Source organism: Artemia sp. Qi Xiang Cuo, chromosome 8 (assembly GCF_049724085.1).
Source record: "Artemia sp. Qi Xiang Cuo chromosome 8, ASM4972408v1, whole genome shotgun sequence".
NCBI lineage: Eukaryota > Metazoa > Arthropoda > Branchiopoda > Anostraca > Artemiidae > Artemia > Artemia sp. Qi Xiang Cuo.
The window spans coordinates 75,771,652-75,792,396 of record NC_142801.1 but is presented as its reverse complement, the minus strand read 5'-3'; the positions used below and the strand labels follow the sequence as shown (position 1 = coordinate 75,792,396).

Genomic DNA, 20,745 nt, shown 5'->3' with positions numbered 1-20,745 from the left:
GTGCAATCATCTCCAGAGATCTCAATCTCGCATATCCACCATTCGTACAATGGATTTTTTTTGGTGCTCCAAAGAAATTTAATTCGTTACTGTCATGACAATGCACGCATACGTTTCCGATAGTGCTAGTACTTGTACTTATTTCATAGTTTAAATACTTCTCCTTGTCAATATTCAATGCTACAATAACACTATCATGTGAACACACTTTCTTAAAATACTCCATCTTCACTTTTTAAAGACATGAGCTATGTGTTTATCGTTCCACTGCATAAGAAATACTGATTTAATACATGCAGTAAACTAGGTAGTGTCGATAACCTATCATAGAGTACCAGTGGGAAAGCCGCATCGTGTCTATGAGCAAGCATAGAGTAATATTGGTAGAGCCGCAAGTATATTTCATGTAATTTTAAGATACATAAAAAAAGTTGAATAATTTCAGTGCATAAAAAAATTGTCAAAAAAAACAAAAAAAAAGCAAAAAAAAGTGCTAGTACAAACATTATTTTTCTAATAGTAATAGTCACGACTAAAATATTTATACCATTCTAATTTTGAGTTTCGAAAATATTAAATGTGGTTTTTATATGTTTTAAGTATGTTTCATGTTACTCTAAGCCATGTAAAAAAAGTTGAAAAATAGCATGTTAGAAAATAATAATAAAAAACTTAAAAAAACAAACAAAAAAAGTAAAAAATGGATGGGAGGGGGAAGGGGCAAAAAAAAGTTGAGGGGGTCCCTTGGAGGTTGAGGATAGGGGACTTTTGGAGGTTGAGGTCCTTGGTGGTTATGGTCATTGTTGCTTACGATCCTTGATGATTCATACTCATAATCATCTCACTACTTGATTTGCAAGGACTTCTAAGGATTGTTCTGAATTTCTTTATTAAAATTCTTGTCTTGCCATATACATCTCTATTAGTATCATCTTTTTAGTATACTAGAATGTTATAGCATATTTTATAATGACAGCACTGTTAAAATGATACTTGTGTATTATACAGAACACATCGGAGAAGTAAAGCTAGGTCAGTTTACAAGGCCATTTTATCATCCTCAGCTATTTTCGTAGATTGATGCTCTTCCAAATTTATAATCAGTAAGCAATGACTTAAAAACCCCTTTCGGGGTTACCTTAACTGGTAATCAGTTTAACCCTTTTTTACCATCTTCATACAATCCAATCACCAATTAAGATCAATCTCACCCCTGTTATTCAATCATCAATTAAGATCATTTATATACTCCGATTCGAAAATGCTATACCTTTTTTCGCAAATAAAATTATTTTTTGGTAAATGATTTAACACCATATGCCATCAATTCTAGACAAGATGCAAGGTACCTTCATCCTAGAGTTTATTAGTGTTTGAAAATTTTTTACTCCGAAACATGCACGGCTGGCTCTATCTTTAGTAAAAACATTATTTATACGAAAAAACATGATTATCTAACGATAAAACTGAAACAAATATTTTTTTACAGAGGGCTCAATAAAACTTTGAACACTTTATGTGAATAAGTTTAATTTGGTTATTGAACCTAGAAGTAATTACCCTTTTCAAAAACATTAGTTGTTCTATTAACGAACCCGTGAAACTACACACAGATTCTTGTGTAATCCCCTATAGATCTCTGATTGGCCCCAAAAATGGGCGTTGCCTCAGAAACCCGTCTGGTAAGGCATGTACCGTCTGTAGTAATAGGTGACTGACCGTGGTAAGGTGTGTATCCGTGAAGGTGCACTCTATATTCATGCCTCAGGCGTATAGTTGATATAGCAATATAGCACACTACTGACCGTGTATGTCAGATTAATAAACATATACTGATAATTATTCTTTAAAGTTTTAACAATGTATCATTTATATTAAAGTGAAAACATTTAAAATTTATTTTGTGCTCAGGAAAGTGTAAATTGTGTTCTGGTCTTGAGATGGTCTGGTGGCTGTCAGCCCTAAGCATGTTCATTGTTGCTTCTTTTGCAAAGTAATAAAACACTCCCGAATAATCTCATTTATATTTTAAGGCATACAAAGAGACAGACAGGGGAAGTCGTACACCATAACAGAATAAAGCCAAAATATTTTCCAAAACTATGAAAATCTACACAACTACTAGACGAGGAGATAAGTGACAAATCAGTTGCACCTATAGGCCTATATGATGCAGAGACCAAGTCAATATTTCGACTTTTTATATGATCATAACAAGTAAGAGTAAAAGAGTATTTAGCACGCTTATGGTTAGACTTTTTTACCCCGCAGGGGGAACAAGCAAAGAAGGTTCAAAGGGAACCGAATGCTACCGCATATTGAAAAGTAAAAGGTTAAAAATTGTGATTAAAAAAAACACTTAATTTAGATTTTAGATACTGCAGACTATTCCAAGCTTTCGTCGAATTTACATGTGTCATTATGTAATATGTACCCACAGAGTTCAAAAGGCCTTTAATAGACTTGGCTCTAGTCGTTTGCCCCCCTTCCCCCCCCCCCACAGATTACCCCCCCTGCGGAAAATACTCCCTCGCGGAAAATACCTCGCCAGAAAATACCCCCGGAAAATACCCCCTAGAAAATACCCCCCCATGGAAAACAAGGCTTTTCAAATTTGAGAATTTTATTTTAGTTTTATTTTTTTAATTTCCATGGGGGGAAGGAATTTTGGTACTTGTGTATTATGCACCACTCTGTGTAAAACGTTTACGCTGTGTAAAATTCAAGAACACACCGGTTTTTTCGTTAGTTTCTTCGTTATTATAGAAATAAATTTGGGCTAAAGGCCTAGATTTGAACCCATGAGGGGGGGGGGAATGTATAGTGGGTCTGCATGCAAAATGTGTTTGGTACAATTATTTTGCATATTAGATAGATAGATAAATAAGTGTATTTTAAAGCCAGATATACAGCAATGAACACAGTAAAATAACATAAATGAACACAGTGAATGGGGTGGGGGGTGTTTAAACCCCTGGCAAATACCCTAACGCGGAAATTCCCCCCTCCCTCATGAAAAATACCCCCCACGGAAAGTATCCCCCGCAGAAAATACCCCCTCCTTAGAAAATACCCTCGCGGAAAATACCCTCCCCCTGTGGAAAATAATGTTTCTAAATTTGAAACTTTTATTTGAGTTTTTTTTTTGTTTCGTTGAAAAGAGCTAAGGAACGGGAAAAAGAGGAATTTACACACAAGAAGTATCTTATAAACTTAGAAAAAAAACACAAATCCATTTGTGATGAAAAGACTTCCATACGAACTTCTACGAATTTTTGGCAGTAGCGGGTGTCAAATTAAAAGAAAAAAATTCAACATGTAAAAAAATATAAGCGAACAATCATCAAAATTAAGCTAAAACATATGGCACCAAAAAGTTTAAGAAGGTTTGGGTATCCTTTGAAAGGATAGTTGGCTTTGGGAACCAACAAATTCCAATCGTTTGAGTTTTTACGGACGAAATCGTTGTTAAATTCTACGAGTTTGTTTTTCTTATCTTCCAAGCGTAAAACTAACACAAATCACCATTAATAACTAAATGAAACCCACCACAAACAGAAATTACAACAGATATCCTAGTCAAACTCAAAACGAGCAAAAATTAAAAGGAGTATGGATGACAACATCCATGTCTTCTTCAGACCAGAAAAAATTTGCACTTTACTTAAAGTGTAAATAATAACAACCGTGTGTTGTCAGTTTGATAAGCATATTCTGATATCTATTCCTTATAATAATTTATTTATCATCCAATATAAAAAAAAAATAAGCGGAGTACATCAAGAACAAAAAAAAAAAAAAAAAAACTACAAAAAAACAAAAAAAAAGCAAACTTGCACACTTAAAAATTATTTACATAAAACTATGTAAATTATGGTGTGCAGTAAGACCTGCAGACAACAACAGCTTTCCTGAAAGCACAGTCACTTTTTACCGTAAATTAGGGAGGTCGCATCGCGATATTAGATTCTCGTTCCGAAACCAGGGAGGGAGGGACAAAAGGTACCGAGAAAATTTAAAATAATAAGTCTGGATAGAATTCAGATCTTTAGGCTTCAGAATTGGAAGAAAACCAGATAAAAAAAGAATAGAATGATCGCAAAATGAAGAATATAATTTTCCAAGCGCTTTTCTATTGTACCTCCCTCTATTTGCAACAATTTTTGAATATCCTATCTGAATTTTTTTTTTTTTTTATGCATTAGAAACTGACAGAGCCCGAAGTGTTTTGAGATTATTATTAATGTGAAGACCAAGCCACCAAAAAGAAGAGACACAGGGAATACAGAAAAAAACCACAGTTAAGAGGGAGACTCGCACTCGAATTAAAGGAAATATATTCGTACTTATCAACGTTCAACATAAGCTCAATCCGTCTGAACTGGTCTGAGATCCAGCTGACAGAATGTGAGAGTCCAGCCCTAGAACGACTGACAAGTAGAACATCGTCCGCATAAGCAAGACGCGAGACATCAATTCCGTCAGAAATGAAAATCGAAGGCAAGGATGAAAGGAAGGGAGCAATACATAACTTAAAAATAGTTGGAGAAAGCACACCACCTTGACGGACCCCACGCCGAAGAAACACCTTTGAATCAGAAACTACTCCATTACATTTTACCCGAATAAAAGAGTTAAAATACCAGTACCGTAACAAAACAACAATAGAAAGGTTAATTTTGTTGGAAAAAAGGGAATAGAGTGCATGTGAGAGGACTATACTATCGAAAGCTTTCGAAAGATAAAGAGCAAAGATATGAAGAGGACATTTATCATTAACAGATTTCAACGGGAGGGAAGCTAGAACACGATGGGCGTGCTGACATCCCAGCCTTTTTTGAAATCCAAATTGGTTTTCACCAAAATTAATATTTTCTGAAATGAAAGAAAGAAGAATATATTCAAAAATTTTTCTAAGTTATAGTGTTAATACTTCTTTATTTGTTAAAGTCAAAAAAGTGAAAACATTTAAAATGTATTTTGTTTTCAGTAAAGTACAAATTACCTTCTGGTCTTAAAGAGGTATGGGGTTTGTCAACCTTACTCATGCTAATTGTTGCTATTTTTGAGTTTGAATAGGTTATTTATTGTAATTTATGTTCGTTTTGGGTTCAATTATTTAATTTATGGTGATTTGTGGTAGTTTTACGCTTAGAAAATTATTTGAATTTATTTCTACTCATTTTTGGCTTAACGAGGCTGTTTACTATTCTTTGACAAACTTGTTTTAAGGAAAACGTTTTTATGTTATTTTCCGTTCATTTTTTTATTGACAGGGCTAGTCTTTTTCAAATAAAAAATATATTATATCTTTTTAATTTTGTTTCTATTATACTCCAGAGTTTCTACTTTGAATATTATTTGACTTTATTTCTGCTAATTTTTGGTTTAATGAGGCTCTTTACTTTTCTTTGAAAAACTTATATTTCCCATTAATTAATACTATATGTAAATAATTAAATAAAAATACTAGTTTCTCACAATTAAACATTGAATTTACTTTTTTTTTTTTTTTTTTTTTTTTTTTTTTTTTTTTTATTTTGTTAACACAATTTCCAGATACCTCGTTATTCTTCTGTAATTTTTTTAGTGGCCGTATACCTAGAAAAAATCGTTTTCTGACTTCAAACTGTCCAAACACTTACCCCCCCCCCGGAAAATACCCCCCTATCCTATATGGAAAAGAAGGGCTTCCAAATTTGACAATTTTATTTGAGTTTTAATTTTTAATTTCCGTAGGGGGAAGGAGTTTTGATACTTGTGTATTGTGGGCAACTCACTCGAGTTTACGCTATCTAAAACTTGAGAACAAAACCGGTTTCTTCGTAAGTTTTTTTTCAGCTTAGCGCGAGACAAGACAAAGACAGGTGACCGATTATATGGGAAATATATAATATGGGCTATATTTGCACATAGGGAGGGGGGATAAAGTATTTGGATAGTTTGTAGTCAGAAAATAATTCTTTCTAGGTATATGACCACTAAGAAATTACAGAAGAATAGCGAGGTATCTGGAAATTTTGTTAAATAATAAAAAAAAAAATTATAAAGTAAATGTAATGTTTCATTTAAGTGTTTATTCCAAGCGTTAAATGCCTTTGTTCAATGACCGTTTTTCCAAGTATTGAGTACTATTATTAGGTTAACGTAGTGTTTTATTTAAATGTTTTATGATGATCACTAATCAAAGTTTTTGTTATTTGTGCCTTTCATTTATGTTATTTTACTGTGTTCATGGCCGTATATTTGGCTTTAAAATAAAATTATATATCTATATATATAATATGCAGAATAATTGTACCAAACACATTTTACATGCAGACCCGTTATGCTTTATCCCCCCACCCCCTAATGTGCAAATATATAGCCCAAATTTATTTCTCATCGCCGGGGGGAGGGGGAGGTAAACGTCGGCCACCAATAGACCTGTATGTATATTTGTGTTCGAATAATATCTCAATTGGCGTATCTCAAAAAGACTTTAACTTCCTCCCTAATTAAAGAAATGCACGTCAGACGGCAGTGCGTCACCATATTTGCTATTAGTCAGCTATCCTCTGCCGAAAAGAAAACCGGCACTGAGTTGTGGTCTAGAACCCAGTGATCAGTAGTCCTTACAATTTGGTAATTTGGAATATGCTCTTTGTATTAAATTGTACATTTTTCTATGTATATTTTCAGAAGAATATTTGTGATTGAATCTGAAGCTCACTTATTTCAAAGCACTTAGTTGCCTTCATTTTAAGTTTTAGGTTAATTTCGTCGAATGAAGGCCATTTGAAATTGATCATTAAAAATTGAAGCCGGTCAAAGTTTTGAATTTATCACACATGTCTATGAAACAGATTCTTGGATTTGTAGTTCTCTGGCTCAACTACTGCGATGCTTTTGGTCATCTGATAGTCTGGTGGACCCCTTTCATTAACACAGGAGATTTCTCCATTAACTGTGGAGGCAGAACATGTTTAATTTCTGATAATAGGAGTGCATCAGACCAGGCATCTGTATGTTACCTGTTATTTAAGCCTAGGCTGTGTGTCATGTAGCCAACAGTTTATTTGTTTTTGTCCATGTTCCTGTGCTTAATCATTGAATTTTTCCGTCTTAGGGCCTTATTAAGCAGAAATACAGCCTTAAAATGGATGTAGCCTTTTAAAAATTATCAGATCTTAGGAATGGTGCTCCCTAATTAGGGAGCCAATCTTAAACTAAGAGAAACAATATCATCTAAGTTTGTTAGGTAGCCAAGGTTGGTATCAGTAGAGAATTGGGGTTGTCAAGAAGAAAATAACATAAAATTCAGAAAACATCTAGGCTACAAAAAAAATCTTAAAATATTTAGCCTAGTTATATCATTCCCTAAAGTGCTCCACTTTACATAACCCCCAATATTCCCTTCCTAAGGTTTACAGTAACTATATAGTAAAAATTATGGTAAAGTTCTACAAAATCATATTATTGAGTTAGGAATAAAGTGAATACACCATTCAATGCCTTTTTTTATGCTGATTACAAATATAATAAGCATTTCTATTGGAAATGAATTTCAGCCCCCCCCCCTATATAGGCTATACCTAACCTAACCCTGACTTGGCCTATATAGGGAGGGGGGCAGTAATTCATTTCCGATAGAAATGATTATTATATTTGTAATCAGCATAAAAAAAGGTATCGAATGGTGTATTCACTTTTGTCCTAACTCAATAATATGATTTCATAGAACTTTACCAAAATTATATGTTTCTAAGTGGCTCTTTTGGGTTAAATTTGTACTTTCATAATTCAATAATTGGTAAAGTTCTATGAAATCATATTATTGAGTTAGGACAAAAGTGAATGCACCATTCAAAGCCTTTTTTTATGCTGATTACAAATATAAGAATCATTTCTATCGGAAATGAATTTCAGCCCCCCTATATATGCCAATTCAGGTTTAGGTTAGGTTATAGCCCATAGGGGGGGGGGGCTGAAATTAATTTCTGATCGAAATGCTTATAATATTTGTAATCAGCATAAAAAAAGGCATCAAATGGTGTATTCACTTTATTCCTAACTAAATAATATGATTTCATAGAACTTTACCCAATAATCTGTTCCAGGGGAAATTAAATTTTAAGTCCTTGAGAAGCTAAAAAAAAAAAAAACCTAAAAACCAAAAGTATAAATCTTTTTTTCTAAAAAAATTGGTTAGCAACAACAAATTGCCATTTATGCCTGTGTATATGTATTTTTAATTTTTATCTTGAAATTAGCTCCATATATTGTATTAAATTGCTACCCTTGGATTTCCTGGCTTGAAAAAATAATCTAGATTTATGACAAGTTGAAAAAAATTTGTTTAAAGCCTTAATTTTGGAAATCTTGTTTCCTTTAATGGTATCACATTTTTATGTTAATGATATAACATACATATATGGATTTAAAGCACAACAACAAAACAATGCATTATGGTATTTTAATGAAATTGTGTACTAGTATAAAGAGGTGCATGGGTGCATCTAGAGGAGCCCTTTGTCCTCCCCAAGCACTCCCTGAAATTTTTTACTCAGTCCCCCCAGTTGTTCCCAAAACATTAGATATAAACATATCGGAAACATTCACTTGTTTGCCTCCATGTCCCCTCCCTCTAAACACAAGGAATTAAGTCTCCTTGCCTCCCCCTCCCTTTATACTATTTGCCCTGCTCCCCCTCCCTTCTCAACACTCTCTGGAAGTTCTAACTTGATCCCAAGAGGTGTTCCCAGAATGTTGCAAATACAGTTTTTTGGTCACCTGGCAACACAAAGTATCTGATTTACCTCACTACTTAACCATAAATAGATTATAGGTTCCAAATGGGCTTATAGTGCAAAAACTTAATTTCAATTGGGGAAAAAAACTTTTTTAGCCCTCCCAAACTTTTGTTCCATCCATTCAAGTTGAAATTTTGGGCCAAATTCCCTTAATGCCCCTGGAAATTTTCAACTTGATATCTCAAGTCACTGTTGGGGTATTAGAAATACATAACTATTATAACCTGGCACCATAGTCTTTTTATTTACCTTGCTGCTATGGCATGAGTAGATATTCATTTCCATAGGGGCTTATAGTGTGAAAATATTTAGGTGGATTTTAACACCTCCCCCTCCAAGCACAAAATTGGAAGTGCCCTTGCCCCCCCCAACTACCCCACCGTTTCAGCTGCATCCTCCAAGCCATTTATGAAGTATTGTAGTTATGCTATGTTGATAGTCTGGATGCACCTTGTGTCTTTGGATTCACCTCTGTCCCTCTATACTAGTGCTCAGGTGCACCTCTTTATAGGTGCACAGGTGCATCTTTATACAGTGCACTAGTATAAAGAGAGTGCACATTATAAAAAGCTACAGACATGTTACAGCAATAACTGACATTGTATTAAAAATCAAATCATAATATCCATTTCAGTGACATCATACACAGTATAAAACTCACTAATACAGTGAATGTTGTGGGTCTAGGCAGGGGGGGGGGGTGGAAGCAGTCCCCTCCCAGTTTTCTGACATCAAACATTAAATTTCTTTTATTTTGTATTTATTACACTCCTATTAAGGTATCTTGCCCCTTCCCCAGATTATAGGTTCTAAAACTGCTACTGCACTAGTGTGTATAATAATCCATCAGTAAATCTTGGACATCCACCATATGGCTAATATGGGAGTAAAGTTCATTTGTGATGAAAATGGATGTTATATTTAGATTGAGGATGCATTTCTAGGTATATATTTGCACATTAGGGGGATTAGGGTATATATTCTATGAGTATATAGGTCCTTAGAAATTCATGAATTTCTTTGAAAAACTGGAAAAACAGGGAAAGAAGTGAAGATAAAGGCTCTCCCCCTGCAAAATGTGTTAACTAGGATTATTCTGCATATTATGGAGCAAGAATTGTTTTTTTAATGTTTCCTCAGGCTATGTCCAGCTGGACTCCTAGGCTCAAAATACTGGTTGGTTGGCTAATTTAAAGATTTGTATATATATACACTGTCAAATGAGCCATCTGGTGGTATCACATAAATCTTGACTCCAGTAAAGGTCAACTTGGGTGTAAATTTCATCAACACCAGTTTCCAATTCAACCAGCATCTGCAATAACAATACACAAATTGCAAGGGCAAACTTCTGAATTTGTTTGTATCAACCTTTCTACACCTGTTTTTAATCTACACCTGTTTTTAATCTACACCTGTTTTTAATCTACACCTGTTTTTAATCTACACCTGTTTTTAATCTACACCTGTTTTTAATCTACACCTGTTTTTAATCTACACCTGCTTTTAATCTACACCTGTTTTTAATCTACACCTGTTTTTTGTATGTGGTTTTCTTTTGTGTTAAAGAACAATGTAGCGCAAAAGCTCTGATACCACCTCAGAATGAACAATAAACATATAATCCTATGTGGAAAGAAGTATTGAATACTCTCAATTAATTATGTTTTGGATAATAATGTATTTTTTGACTAATTAAATGAGCACTAATAAAAAAAATACTACTGAAAAAAATATGTAATTTTTTTCATTAGTATTTCTCCCAGGATGGTTATACTGAACCTATGGTAACAGTATGACATGAAGAAAAAACCCTCATTATCTGCAGTTGGAAGACAAGCAACAGCAAGAATCAAATATTTACAAGCCTGTATAGAAAGATAGTTTTATTTGACAAAAAAAAAATACACAATAATTTTGCTGCACCTGCAAAGAAAACCCCTAAGAGCTTGTTGGCAGCAGGTAGGAGTCTTCTAATCTAGATATTCAAAACAATCCTACTTAGGCTACATAAAACACATGCATAAATTCTGTTGTTTTGTGAGGAAAAATCTTTTGGATATGGCCTTGAAGGTTACCAAATGAATTACATTTGTATATTGCAACTGTTATTAAATCCCATCTGAAGGGAGCAAAATTTTTTATTACATAAGAAGCTCTAGTTGTATTTCTAAATTGATGTACTAGATTCAATGCTTTTTGTGTATCATGACTATGAAGATTGCTATTAAGGGAAAATATATTTTTGAAAAAGAGGGAAGTAGATTATTAATATATTTATATGTTAAAATACTAACTTGATAATCTCCAGTGTTTAAAACATCAAGAAGTTGATTTTTAATGTAATGTTCATTAGTATTTTGAGCAATGAATATTTTTGGTGACAAAAAATTACCGTCTTTATTTTGATTTAATTTTAAAACATGACACAAAATTACTTGCCCATAGTGAGTAACCTTTGGAAATATATGGGTAAAAAATAGCAAAATAAAGCAATCTATAATTTAGAGTATCATCTGAAAAAAGGATTATACCAGACCAGCCTCTGACAAATAATACTCAACTTGGTCCATAAAAATTCAAAACAAAGAAGGACCTAGTATATACCCTTGGGATACCCCCTATGTTCCCATTAGTTACAAAAGTTGAACACCCATTCAACAAAATTTGCTTTCAGCCACTCAAGTAAGATTTAAACCATAAAAAGCTCTTTCCTGTTACATGAATTTTATCCAGCTCAAATAGTAATTCTTATGGTCAGTTGTATCAAAGGCTTTCTTTAAATCTAGGAATAAGGTAGCTGGAATAAAGCCCAATTTGCGCACCTCATTTACCCACCCACAAGTTTGATTGTAGCCATTTAAGTTGATAGTCTTTTCCTGAAAACCAAATTGAGTGTTAGTTTTATTTTTTTCAACATAATTATTTAGCCTAGATCCAATTACCTTTTCATATATTTTTGAATAAAAAGGGGGAATAGAAACGGGTCTTTTATTTGAAGGGACATCTCTTTTACCTCCTTTGTGTAATGGTTTTATCTTAGCAATCTTCAAAGCTTCTGAAAAAATATCTTTTTTCATTGACTTATTAATCAAATAACATAGAATATGTGTTATAACTGACTAAACTGATTTGGCAATCTTCTGGGTAATCCCATCTACACCACTTGAATTCGAATGCACTCCATTGATAATTTTTCCCACTTCATTTACATCACAAGGATTAAAAGTCATTTGAGTATTTACTAGAGCTTCAGATTGAACTATTTTGGGAACCTGTTTATTTTTTTTATTTTTCTTTAGCATCTTCACATAATTTTGCACCCTCACTACAAAAATATTTACATAAATAGTTTGCTATGCCATTTGGGGTAGTTAGATTTCCCCTTTCAGTTTGTAGTTTAGTAATAACCTCTATTTTACTTTTTTGACCCAGGAGTGAATTTATGGTTTCCAGTTTTTTATTTTGTCGCATTTATGATTCATTAATTCATTCTGCAAATACATTTTTTTAACTTTTTGTTTTGATGTATATATTATAAAGGGGGCAACCACCTTCTCCTCTTTATGCTAAGTTTTATATTGCTTTAAAAATACTTCTCATTCTAATTCAATGACCTTTTTAATAACAAGCAGGGGTTGAAGTAAGGGCAGCTTCTCTCATATACAGAATAATATTTGTTTGTATTAAGTTTTATTGCTGCTCTGTCCTTTCATTTGAGAAAACTTTGTTTTTGTTATTTTCATCTAGTTTATCTTGTAGGGACTAAAGAAAAAAAAAGCCTTTACTATAAAAATGTTTCAAAAAAGATAATTGAGGTGTGAATTTGTTCCAAATTCTAATTGGATGCTACTTCTTTTTTGTTTAATTCTAGCTTTTGAACATTTCTTTTTCCTTTTGAATTTATTTTGCCAGAGTTGTTTGTTCTGTTAGAATATTCTATTATTGATCTCAGTTTAGACAACTCACTCTAGTAAAAAGCTCCTATGAAGAAAAGGAAGTGTAAGAAAAAAATTTTAATGAAAACTAGCTTATATCAAATAGTCAGTAGTCTTTTAGTCCTTGAAACAAGTCAATAGCCCCTTAGTCCTTTAAAACCAAACATTTTTATCAGAGAAGATAGACTTATAAAGATAGATAGATATATAGATATAAAGATAAAGATAGATAGACTTAGAATATACTAGATATTGTGGTTAAATCAGAGATGTCATAGTCAAGAAATTACTAATTAGGAGTAAAATATAAATAGCAAAAGTAAAACAAAAATGGGGTCTCTTTCCATTCTTAAGTCTTGGCTGTAGCACTAGTTATTGGATTTTGAATAGAAGAGGTTTGCTGTAGCGTAAGTGTTATATATTATTGCTTGATTTATTAATTACTATTTATGGATTAAGTGCTGATGTTATGTGCCTGTAACCCCTTAGTTGAGTCCTTCTTCTCATTTGTATTCTTAGAACCAATAAATATAATCTGTTTTGAGCCTCATTCCTCCTCTCCAAGACTCATCAGGTTATTTGCCTCCTTATAACTATTCTAGTTGACCTTGCTAGCTACTGAGATACTACCCATAGCTACCAATAATCAATTAACTTTGCTACATCTAGTGACAATAGAAATCACTTCAAATCAATTTACAACAACATGCAAACATTTGATTTGTTGTAAAATTTGTATATGAAATTATTGATAAGTCCAGATAAAAAATATTGTCACATATCAAAATTTCATAGCCAAGCTTTCTTATAGTGTTAAGGGGGCTTCTAAAAAGTTATTTATTGAAGTCATCCGACACGAAAGATAGCAGAAACGTTAAATAAGGAGTTAAAAATGAATAGAAATTCTATCAGATAAGAGCATTGGATGATTCTTTTATAAATTACAAGGAAATTTTTCATTTTGACCAGGGATTTTTTTTTTTTAGCTTAAAGGGGAGTAGGTAAACTCTCTTACTTTTAAGAGTTTCACTATCACAGAGTGGTTTCACTATTGAACCTGCATCAAAGCAAAGATGTCTCAAGAGCATACAATTTCAATGGTATCATTCGCTCTCATGGTAAGGAAATGGGGCCCATGGGTATCTAAACCGTTCCTGCTTTTTTTTTAAATAAAGAAAGATTTATTTAAAAAAAACATATCAAAAAAAATTATTACTTCCTCCCCTAAAAAGCAAAGCTTGTCCGTGGGGGGGGGGTAGAGAAAACAAGATCCTTAAAACAAAGAACACTTGGCCACCGAAACACACCATTACACTATACAATAAATACAAAATAATATCAAATATTATACTTCCTCTGGGAACATCATATCAACAAAACCCCCACAATCAATCAATCAATCAAAACTCATATTCAGCAAAAAGCAGTACCTTAATGATTTTTCTAAAAATATTGGGGTCACCAATAGTCTTAATATCACTATTCAAACTATTCCATTTCCGTGTACCTCTATAAAAAACAGAAAAACATGAACGGGAAGATATACCTCTAGGTACACAGAAGTCTGCGCTACCCCTTGTATCATAAGAATGATAAGTAGACCTAATGGACAATAAATCATCAAAACAACGAGGCTGAACATCCTGCTGAAGTCCAAAAATAAACCACAATACATAGAACTCACGAAGGCCTGCAGCCGGCAAAATTTTTAAAGTTGGGTAAATTTCTCGAACAGACATACGTGGAGATATACCGGCTAAAATTCTTACGGCATTATTTTGTAGAACTCTTATTGGTTTTAGGATAGAAGAAAAAGTTGAGAGCCAAACACTCGAAAAATAAAGTTTATACGGGTATACTAAAGAAAAATAAAGATGGTGACGGACAGATTTGGAAAACAAATGTTGGACTTTCTTCATTATACCGAGATTTCTTGCCAAAATTTTGCTAGTTAAAGTTACATGGTCCTTAAAAGATATAGTTTCATCTATTACAATCCCAAGGTATTTAAAAGACGCAGTCCGTTTTATAACGCCATTGGGCATATCTAATTCCTTGATCCATGGGTAAAAGTTTGATGATCTTGAGAAAATAATAAAGTTAGAATTAGCCATGTTAATTCATAATTTATTTACCCTCAGCTATGCTGTAATTCTATTAACTGATTCCTTCATGAAATTCTGCAGCAGCTCCGCTGTATTAGCTGTGCTAATCAGTATTCATTCAGGCTTTGAACTGGAAGGTCACAAACAATTTTTAACTTTGAGCTTAATGAGGTTGCACAAAAAGTTCAGCAAGTGATTGTGAAACAATTCAAATAGGATTTTGTTTCGAGGATATTAATTGGTGAAAAAACATATGCAATAAAGAGAGATTCACATGATTTATTGTTCATTTCTGTTTGTTCAGCTTGAAACATTACTAAGGACAGTTTGGCTGACTTTTGCTATCCAGTTGCTATCAGGTGAACATCTAAAGCAAATTAAATATATAACGGAAACTATGGATTATAAGTTGACGGAATTTAAATTATATTGTGAAAGTTATTGGAATTTATTTGAACTTGACATTTCACATGTGCAGAATTCCAGCTGTTAACATATTGATTGCGACTATGCGTTTGATGGATTAAGCCCTTGCTTGGGGTGCCTAGTGTTTATGACGAGGGGATTTACGATTTTCTAAGTGGCCCTTCGGATTGTTTTTTTCTATTTGAAATTTGGATTATTTGGAGCAGTTTTTTATGAAGAGGGGTGAAAGCCGTGCCCAAATTAACGCTGGCTTAGCAAATTGCACGTAATGGACCCATGTGAATAAAAAAAAATTGTCCTTAATGAGGTAAGCAGATAATTAAATTTAAATTTGTTGTCTGGAAATAATGATGGGACGTAAAAGAAAGCAACCTCGTAATATTGGTGATGATACAGAAAACACTTGGAGGGGAGAAGGGGAATATGATCTTAACGTTATTACTTGTAGCACTGATTCTACAAATAAATTCACGATTTCAGCAGTTGCGGAAAGTCCAAATACTGTTATCAGTTTGGTAACAAAGATGGAAAAAAGCTAGATTCTTTAGAAAATAGGATTAAGGGAATTGAAGATAAAGGGGCAAATTTGGAGATATCACATGCGGGATTTGCAAGGCAGCTGGCTGAAAATGATGAGCGAGTGAGGCAGCTTGAGCAAGTCAAAGAATCTCTAAAGAATCAAGTAAAAATAATTTCTGATGATTGTATAGCTCAGAGTAAAGAGTCAAATAATTTGAGTATAAGATTGGCCAGGCTGGAGTTTGATAAACTGGAAAAGAATATTATTGTATGGAATGTCTCTTGTGAATCTGAAAAAAAAATGCGAAGGATATCTTCAAAAGTATTCTTACGGAAGGACTCGAAATGGCTCCAGTCCCGCCATTCAAGGTAACCCAAGTGAGGGAGCAACAGAAATTTATTCGTGTTGAAGTATCTGATAAAAAATCGAAAATTGATATTTTGAAAAATGCCAAGAAATTAAAAGGTAAAGCAGTGTCGTCGTTCCGTGATATTTACCTCAGTGATGATGTCCCAGCTGAAGTTCGCAAATCAAGAAATGATTTGTTGATTAAAAGGGGAAAATTACGCAAATTCGCTTGGATCTCGAAAACTTCCGCCTGTGTTACTTTTCAATCGCCCCAATGGAACACGTGCTATATACTCGCCGGACGATTTGATTCCTGAACTTGATTATGCACCGAATAATCATTCATTTCGTAACCAACATAGCGGCAATTAATGAAGCTTAAGAGGAAAAATAATTGTTCGAATTCATGTTCCCATTGATTAACAGGTAGCTGGTGATTAGTTGGTGATAAAAATAAATTTTGGCGGGAAATTGAAGGAGTTCATGGTTGATGGTTCATACAGTTAATAGTTGATTGTTTGTAGCTTAGAAGAAATGTAAATATTGGAAGGCATCCAATATGCAGGGTGTACCCTTTTGAGTCATTGTTGTTGTTTTTTTTTTTTTTTTTTATATTTCTTTTTATGCTGTTGTTATTTTTTTATATCATTATTATTATTTGTTTTATTATTTTTATTTGGCAGCCTTTAATAAATTTATATTTAGAGTGTATTGAATTGTGTCCCCTGTGGAGTCGTACTCAAATTTGTCTATTTGGCTTTGATGTTGGATGAAAGATTGGAGTCTCCTCCAGGACAAATTAACGTATTGGGGCTGGAAAACAAGAAGGTAAATTTTGAAAGTAGGTATAATGAAATTTTTTATGGAAGTGGTGGGCCTGGTGGTTATTATAGGTTGGAGTTTGAAGATTCTAAATATTTATTCGTAAATCAAATGCAGATGGCATGTAGTAATGTTTCGGATAGATTTAATGTGTTCCATTTGAATTGCCAAGGGTTGAATTCAAGTTTAGATTTTATAAATGAAATTTCCAGTTTATCTCTTTTTCAGGTAATTGGACTGACTGAAACTTGGTTAAATGATTATAATTCGGAACTTTTACATATTTCAGGTTATAATCTTTACACGAAAAATCGTCAAATTCGCCGACACGGGGGACTGGCAGCATATATACGTTCTGATATACGGGCAAGTGTCCGAGAGGATATTTTAATATATAAAGAAATGGTTTTTGAGTCTTTTATTTTGCAGTTAGAGCTGTCTGGACGTTGTGGTTATGTTCTGGTTGTATATAGGCCACTGTCAGGATCTCTTATTGAGTTTTATGAATTACTTGAAGAACAATTTGAAAAAAATCCCACATCGAAGTCCTATTTTTATAATGGGAGATTTTATCATTAATCTCTTGGATAATGGATCAAATACAGACAGATTTTTAAACTGGATGATTTCATTTGGTTATATCCCTGCTATTAATATTAGTACTCGTGTTACGAGGACGCCGTCCAAATGTCTGAATGACATATTTTCGAATTATATGTCGGGTGGTCCAAGTGTTCTTATAAGTGATACTTCTGATCATTTTGGTGTATTTGCAAGTTACTCGGTATGCGTTGATAATAAAAATTCCTCAAAGAAGAGCAGTCTCAAGCTGAGGATGTTACTCGGTAAAGATGCACTTCTAAAATGTAGAAAAGAGCTAGCCAATAAGGATTGGAATACAGAGTTTTCAATCTCTGCGGATATTGACTCTAAGTTCAGAGTCTTTTACCAAATAATTAAGCAATCCCTGGAAAAATGCTCTAGGAATATTAAAAACAATAGAAGAGAACCTTCAAAGAAGCCTTGGATTACTCCGAGTTTATTGAGATCGATAAACAAGAAGAATAATTTGTATGAGAAAAAGGTACGTCATCCCTGCGATGTAAATGAGCGAATTTATAAGAGTTATCGTAATGCCCTAAACAGACTCCTGCAAAGAGCTAGACAAGACTATTATGAAATAGAATTTGAAAAAGCATCTGGAAATCCATTGAAAACATGGAATGTGATAAGAAGCACTTTAGGACAATCATCTGGAGGAATCCCTCAGGAAATATTCCGTAAAGATGGAACCAGCCTTAAAAATCCAGAGGAAATTTGTGAAGAATTTGCTAACCATTTTTCGACAGTTGGAAGGAGAGTGAAAGAGTCGATTATAATCAAAACAGGCAAAATTAAAAAATAACTTCATAAGGAGTTGGAAATCTCTTTAAATATACTCCCAGTTAAAGAATATGAAGTTCGAAACATTGTTTATGGTATGAAAGGTACCGCTTCTGGCTCTGATATTGTTTCAATTAGAGTAATAAAAATACTTTGGGATGTGATTGCTCAAACTTTTGTTTCAATAATTAATCAGTGTCTAAAAGAGGGAGTGTTTCCGAGTTGTTTTAAATCAGCGAAAGTGATACCAATACATAAAGGAGGAAATACTGGCGATGTTGAAAATTGTTGATAGGTTTCGATTTTACCCGCTATGTCAAGGATAATAAAAAAAGGTCTATTGGCCAGAATTTTTCAGCATCTTAAAGACCAGAAAATATTTACTAACACACACTTTGAATTCCGTCGAGATCACCCCACTGAGCAATCAAGTAAATACTTGAATAGCATTATTAATATGACGTTAGATAATGGGTATAAAGTGGCAACTGTATTTTTAGATATTGTAAAGGCTTTTGATACAGTCAGTCATGATATTCCGTTTATGAAGTGTGAAATTTATGGGATTTGGGGTCCAGCTCTTTCGTTTTTACGTTCTTTTTTGTCTTGTAGAAAACAATATGTTCAAATCGGTAATATGGGTTTCCATGAAAATTGTATTGAGTGTGGAGTCCCACAGGGGTCGGTACTTGGACCCTTATTATTTCTAATTTTTCTGAATGATCTTCCACAGTCTTTTAGTAAACTGGAAACAAGAATGAGTGGGATTGTCAAAAAGAATAGTGCGGCTACAGTGCCTATGTTTGCTGATGATACTTCTTTAGTGGTGATCGCAAAGTGTGCGATTGCTCCTAGAGAGTGTACGAGAATCGGTAAATGAGGTTTCAAGATGGCTGAGAGTGAATCAGGTAAAGGTGAACCCCTCTAAGAGTTATTTTCTTATATTTTTGAGGACATCGAATTATTATCCATGGATACAGCATATAGCATATGAAGACGGTATGATTGCTCGCCAAAAGGCAGTAAAGTATCTTGGCATTATTATAGATGAGACTCTCAGTTTCTGATACCATATTTAAACTTTATTCCGGATTCTATCGCGTAATTTGGGGATGATTCGTAAACTTAAATATATGTTTCCAATTAGTATACTTAGGCTCTCTATTTTTCGTTAATCCATCCCTATATTTTGTACTGTTCTTCTGTATAAATGGGTACATTTTCTTCAATTGTTAGTCCTGTGCGAATTATCCAAAACAAGTCTATTAGAGTATTATCACGAAAATCTGGAAGAGAATCGGTTCGAGAAGTCTATAGGGATTTTAGGATACTGCCAGCGGCGGGTCTTCATCATTTTTATATATTAGTATTTATGTATAGATACAATATGAAACAGCTGCCGGAGTGCTTTAATGGTTGGTTTTACAGCCGATGGAATATACATAACCAAAATACTAGGGGTAAAAATGATTATTATACTCCACCTATAGTGTCTGCCATGTCCACGTTTTCTTTTGTTATAAAGCGTATAAATTTATGGAATAATTTGGATAATGATATGAAGAAAATTAAAAATTTTAGTGGTTTTAAAGCAAAACTGAAAGAAGAATTATTAAGTAAGTATGAATTCTAGTTGTGTTTGTTTTGGAGGTGACTTAATTCAAATCAATTTAAATTAAGTTGTAATTGCTTGTTGGTTTGTGAGTGCGACCCCAAAACATGAATATGGGATTTATATGCTGTCACTGTACTATTATTATTATTCTTTATTTTTTTTTTCTTTCTTTTCTTTTCTCTCTTTTTATATTTCTTTCTTATTATAGTGAATTTGAATGACGTTACATGTATGTATTATTTTTTTTTACCTGTTTCACCCCACGTCAACCGTTTGGTTTTGGGTGAATCATATTGATTTTTGTATTTAAACTTTTTGTTAATTAAATATATCACTATCACTAATGGCTGTTATGTCATCAGAAAAAAGTGAAACTGTTTCATTAGTCGGATTTACCGTTAGTTCATTTATTCTATAGCAAAAATTATTCAGACAATTTGGTAAATCATTAATAAATATCAAGAATAGTATAGGACCGAGAACTGATCCTTGCGGAACACCTACTTCAATACACTTTTTTTCGGAAGAAGAATCATTTAGTTGGACATACTGATAACGATTACTTAAAAAACTTCTTAAAAAATTTAATGATTAACCCCTCAAACCATACACCTCACACTTCTTAAGTAGAAGTTCATGATCCACAGTGTCGAAAGCTTTCATCAGATCTAAAAATATAGCATCTATTTTAAAACCTCTAATACCTCATTAATAATAGTAGTCAAATAAATCATCGCCTGTTCCGTTGTCCTTTTTCTACGGAACCCAAATTGTGTCTCTACCAGTAACTTATGAT

At 33.3% G+C, this 20,745-nt stretch overlaps 1 protein-coding gene across 3 annotated transcripts in view; it reads left to right on the top strand.

The window, feature by feature from the left end:
- The first annotated feature begins 2,146 nt into the window (after window positions 1–2,146).
- FucTB (alpha-(1,3)-fucosyltransferase 10) overlaps window positions 2,147–20,745 on the top strand; it is a 60,768-nt gene continuing 42,169 nt past the window's right edge. The window contains exon 1 of one of the 3 annotated variants that reach the window (XM_089093102.1): window positions 2,147–2,217. Coding sequence is in view for 1 of the 3 variants with exons in the window: in XM_089093100.1 (XP_088949226.1) it covers window positions 6,831–7,004 (174 nt within the window). In the remaining 2 variants the exon portion in view is untranslated. Of the gene's footprint in view, window positions 2,218–6,797; window positions 7,005–19,130; window positions 19,243–20,745 lie in introns of those variants that run through there. The other 2 variants (XM_089093100.1, XM_089093101.1) reach the window with 2 other exon arrangements.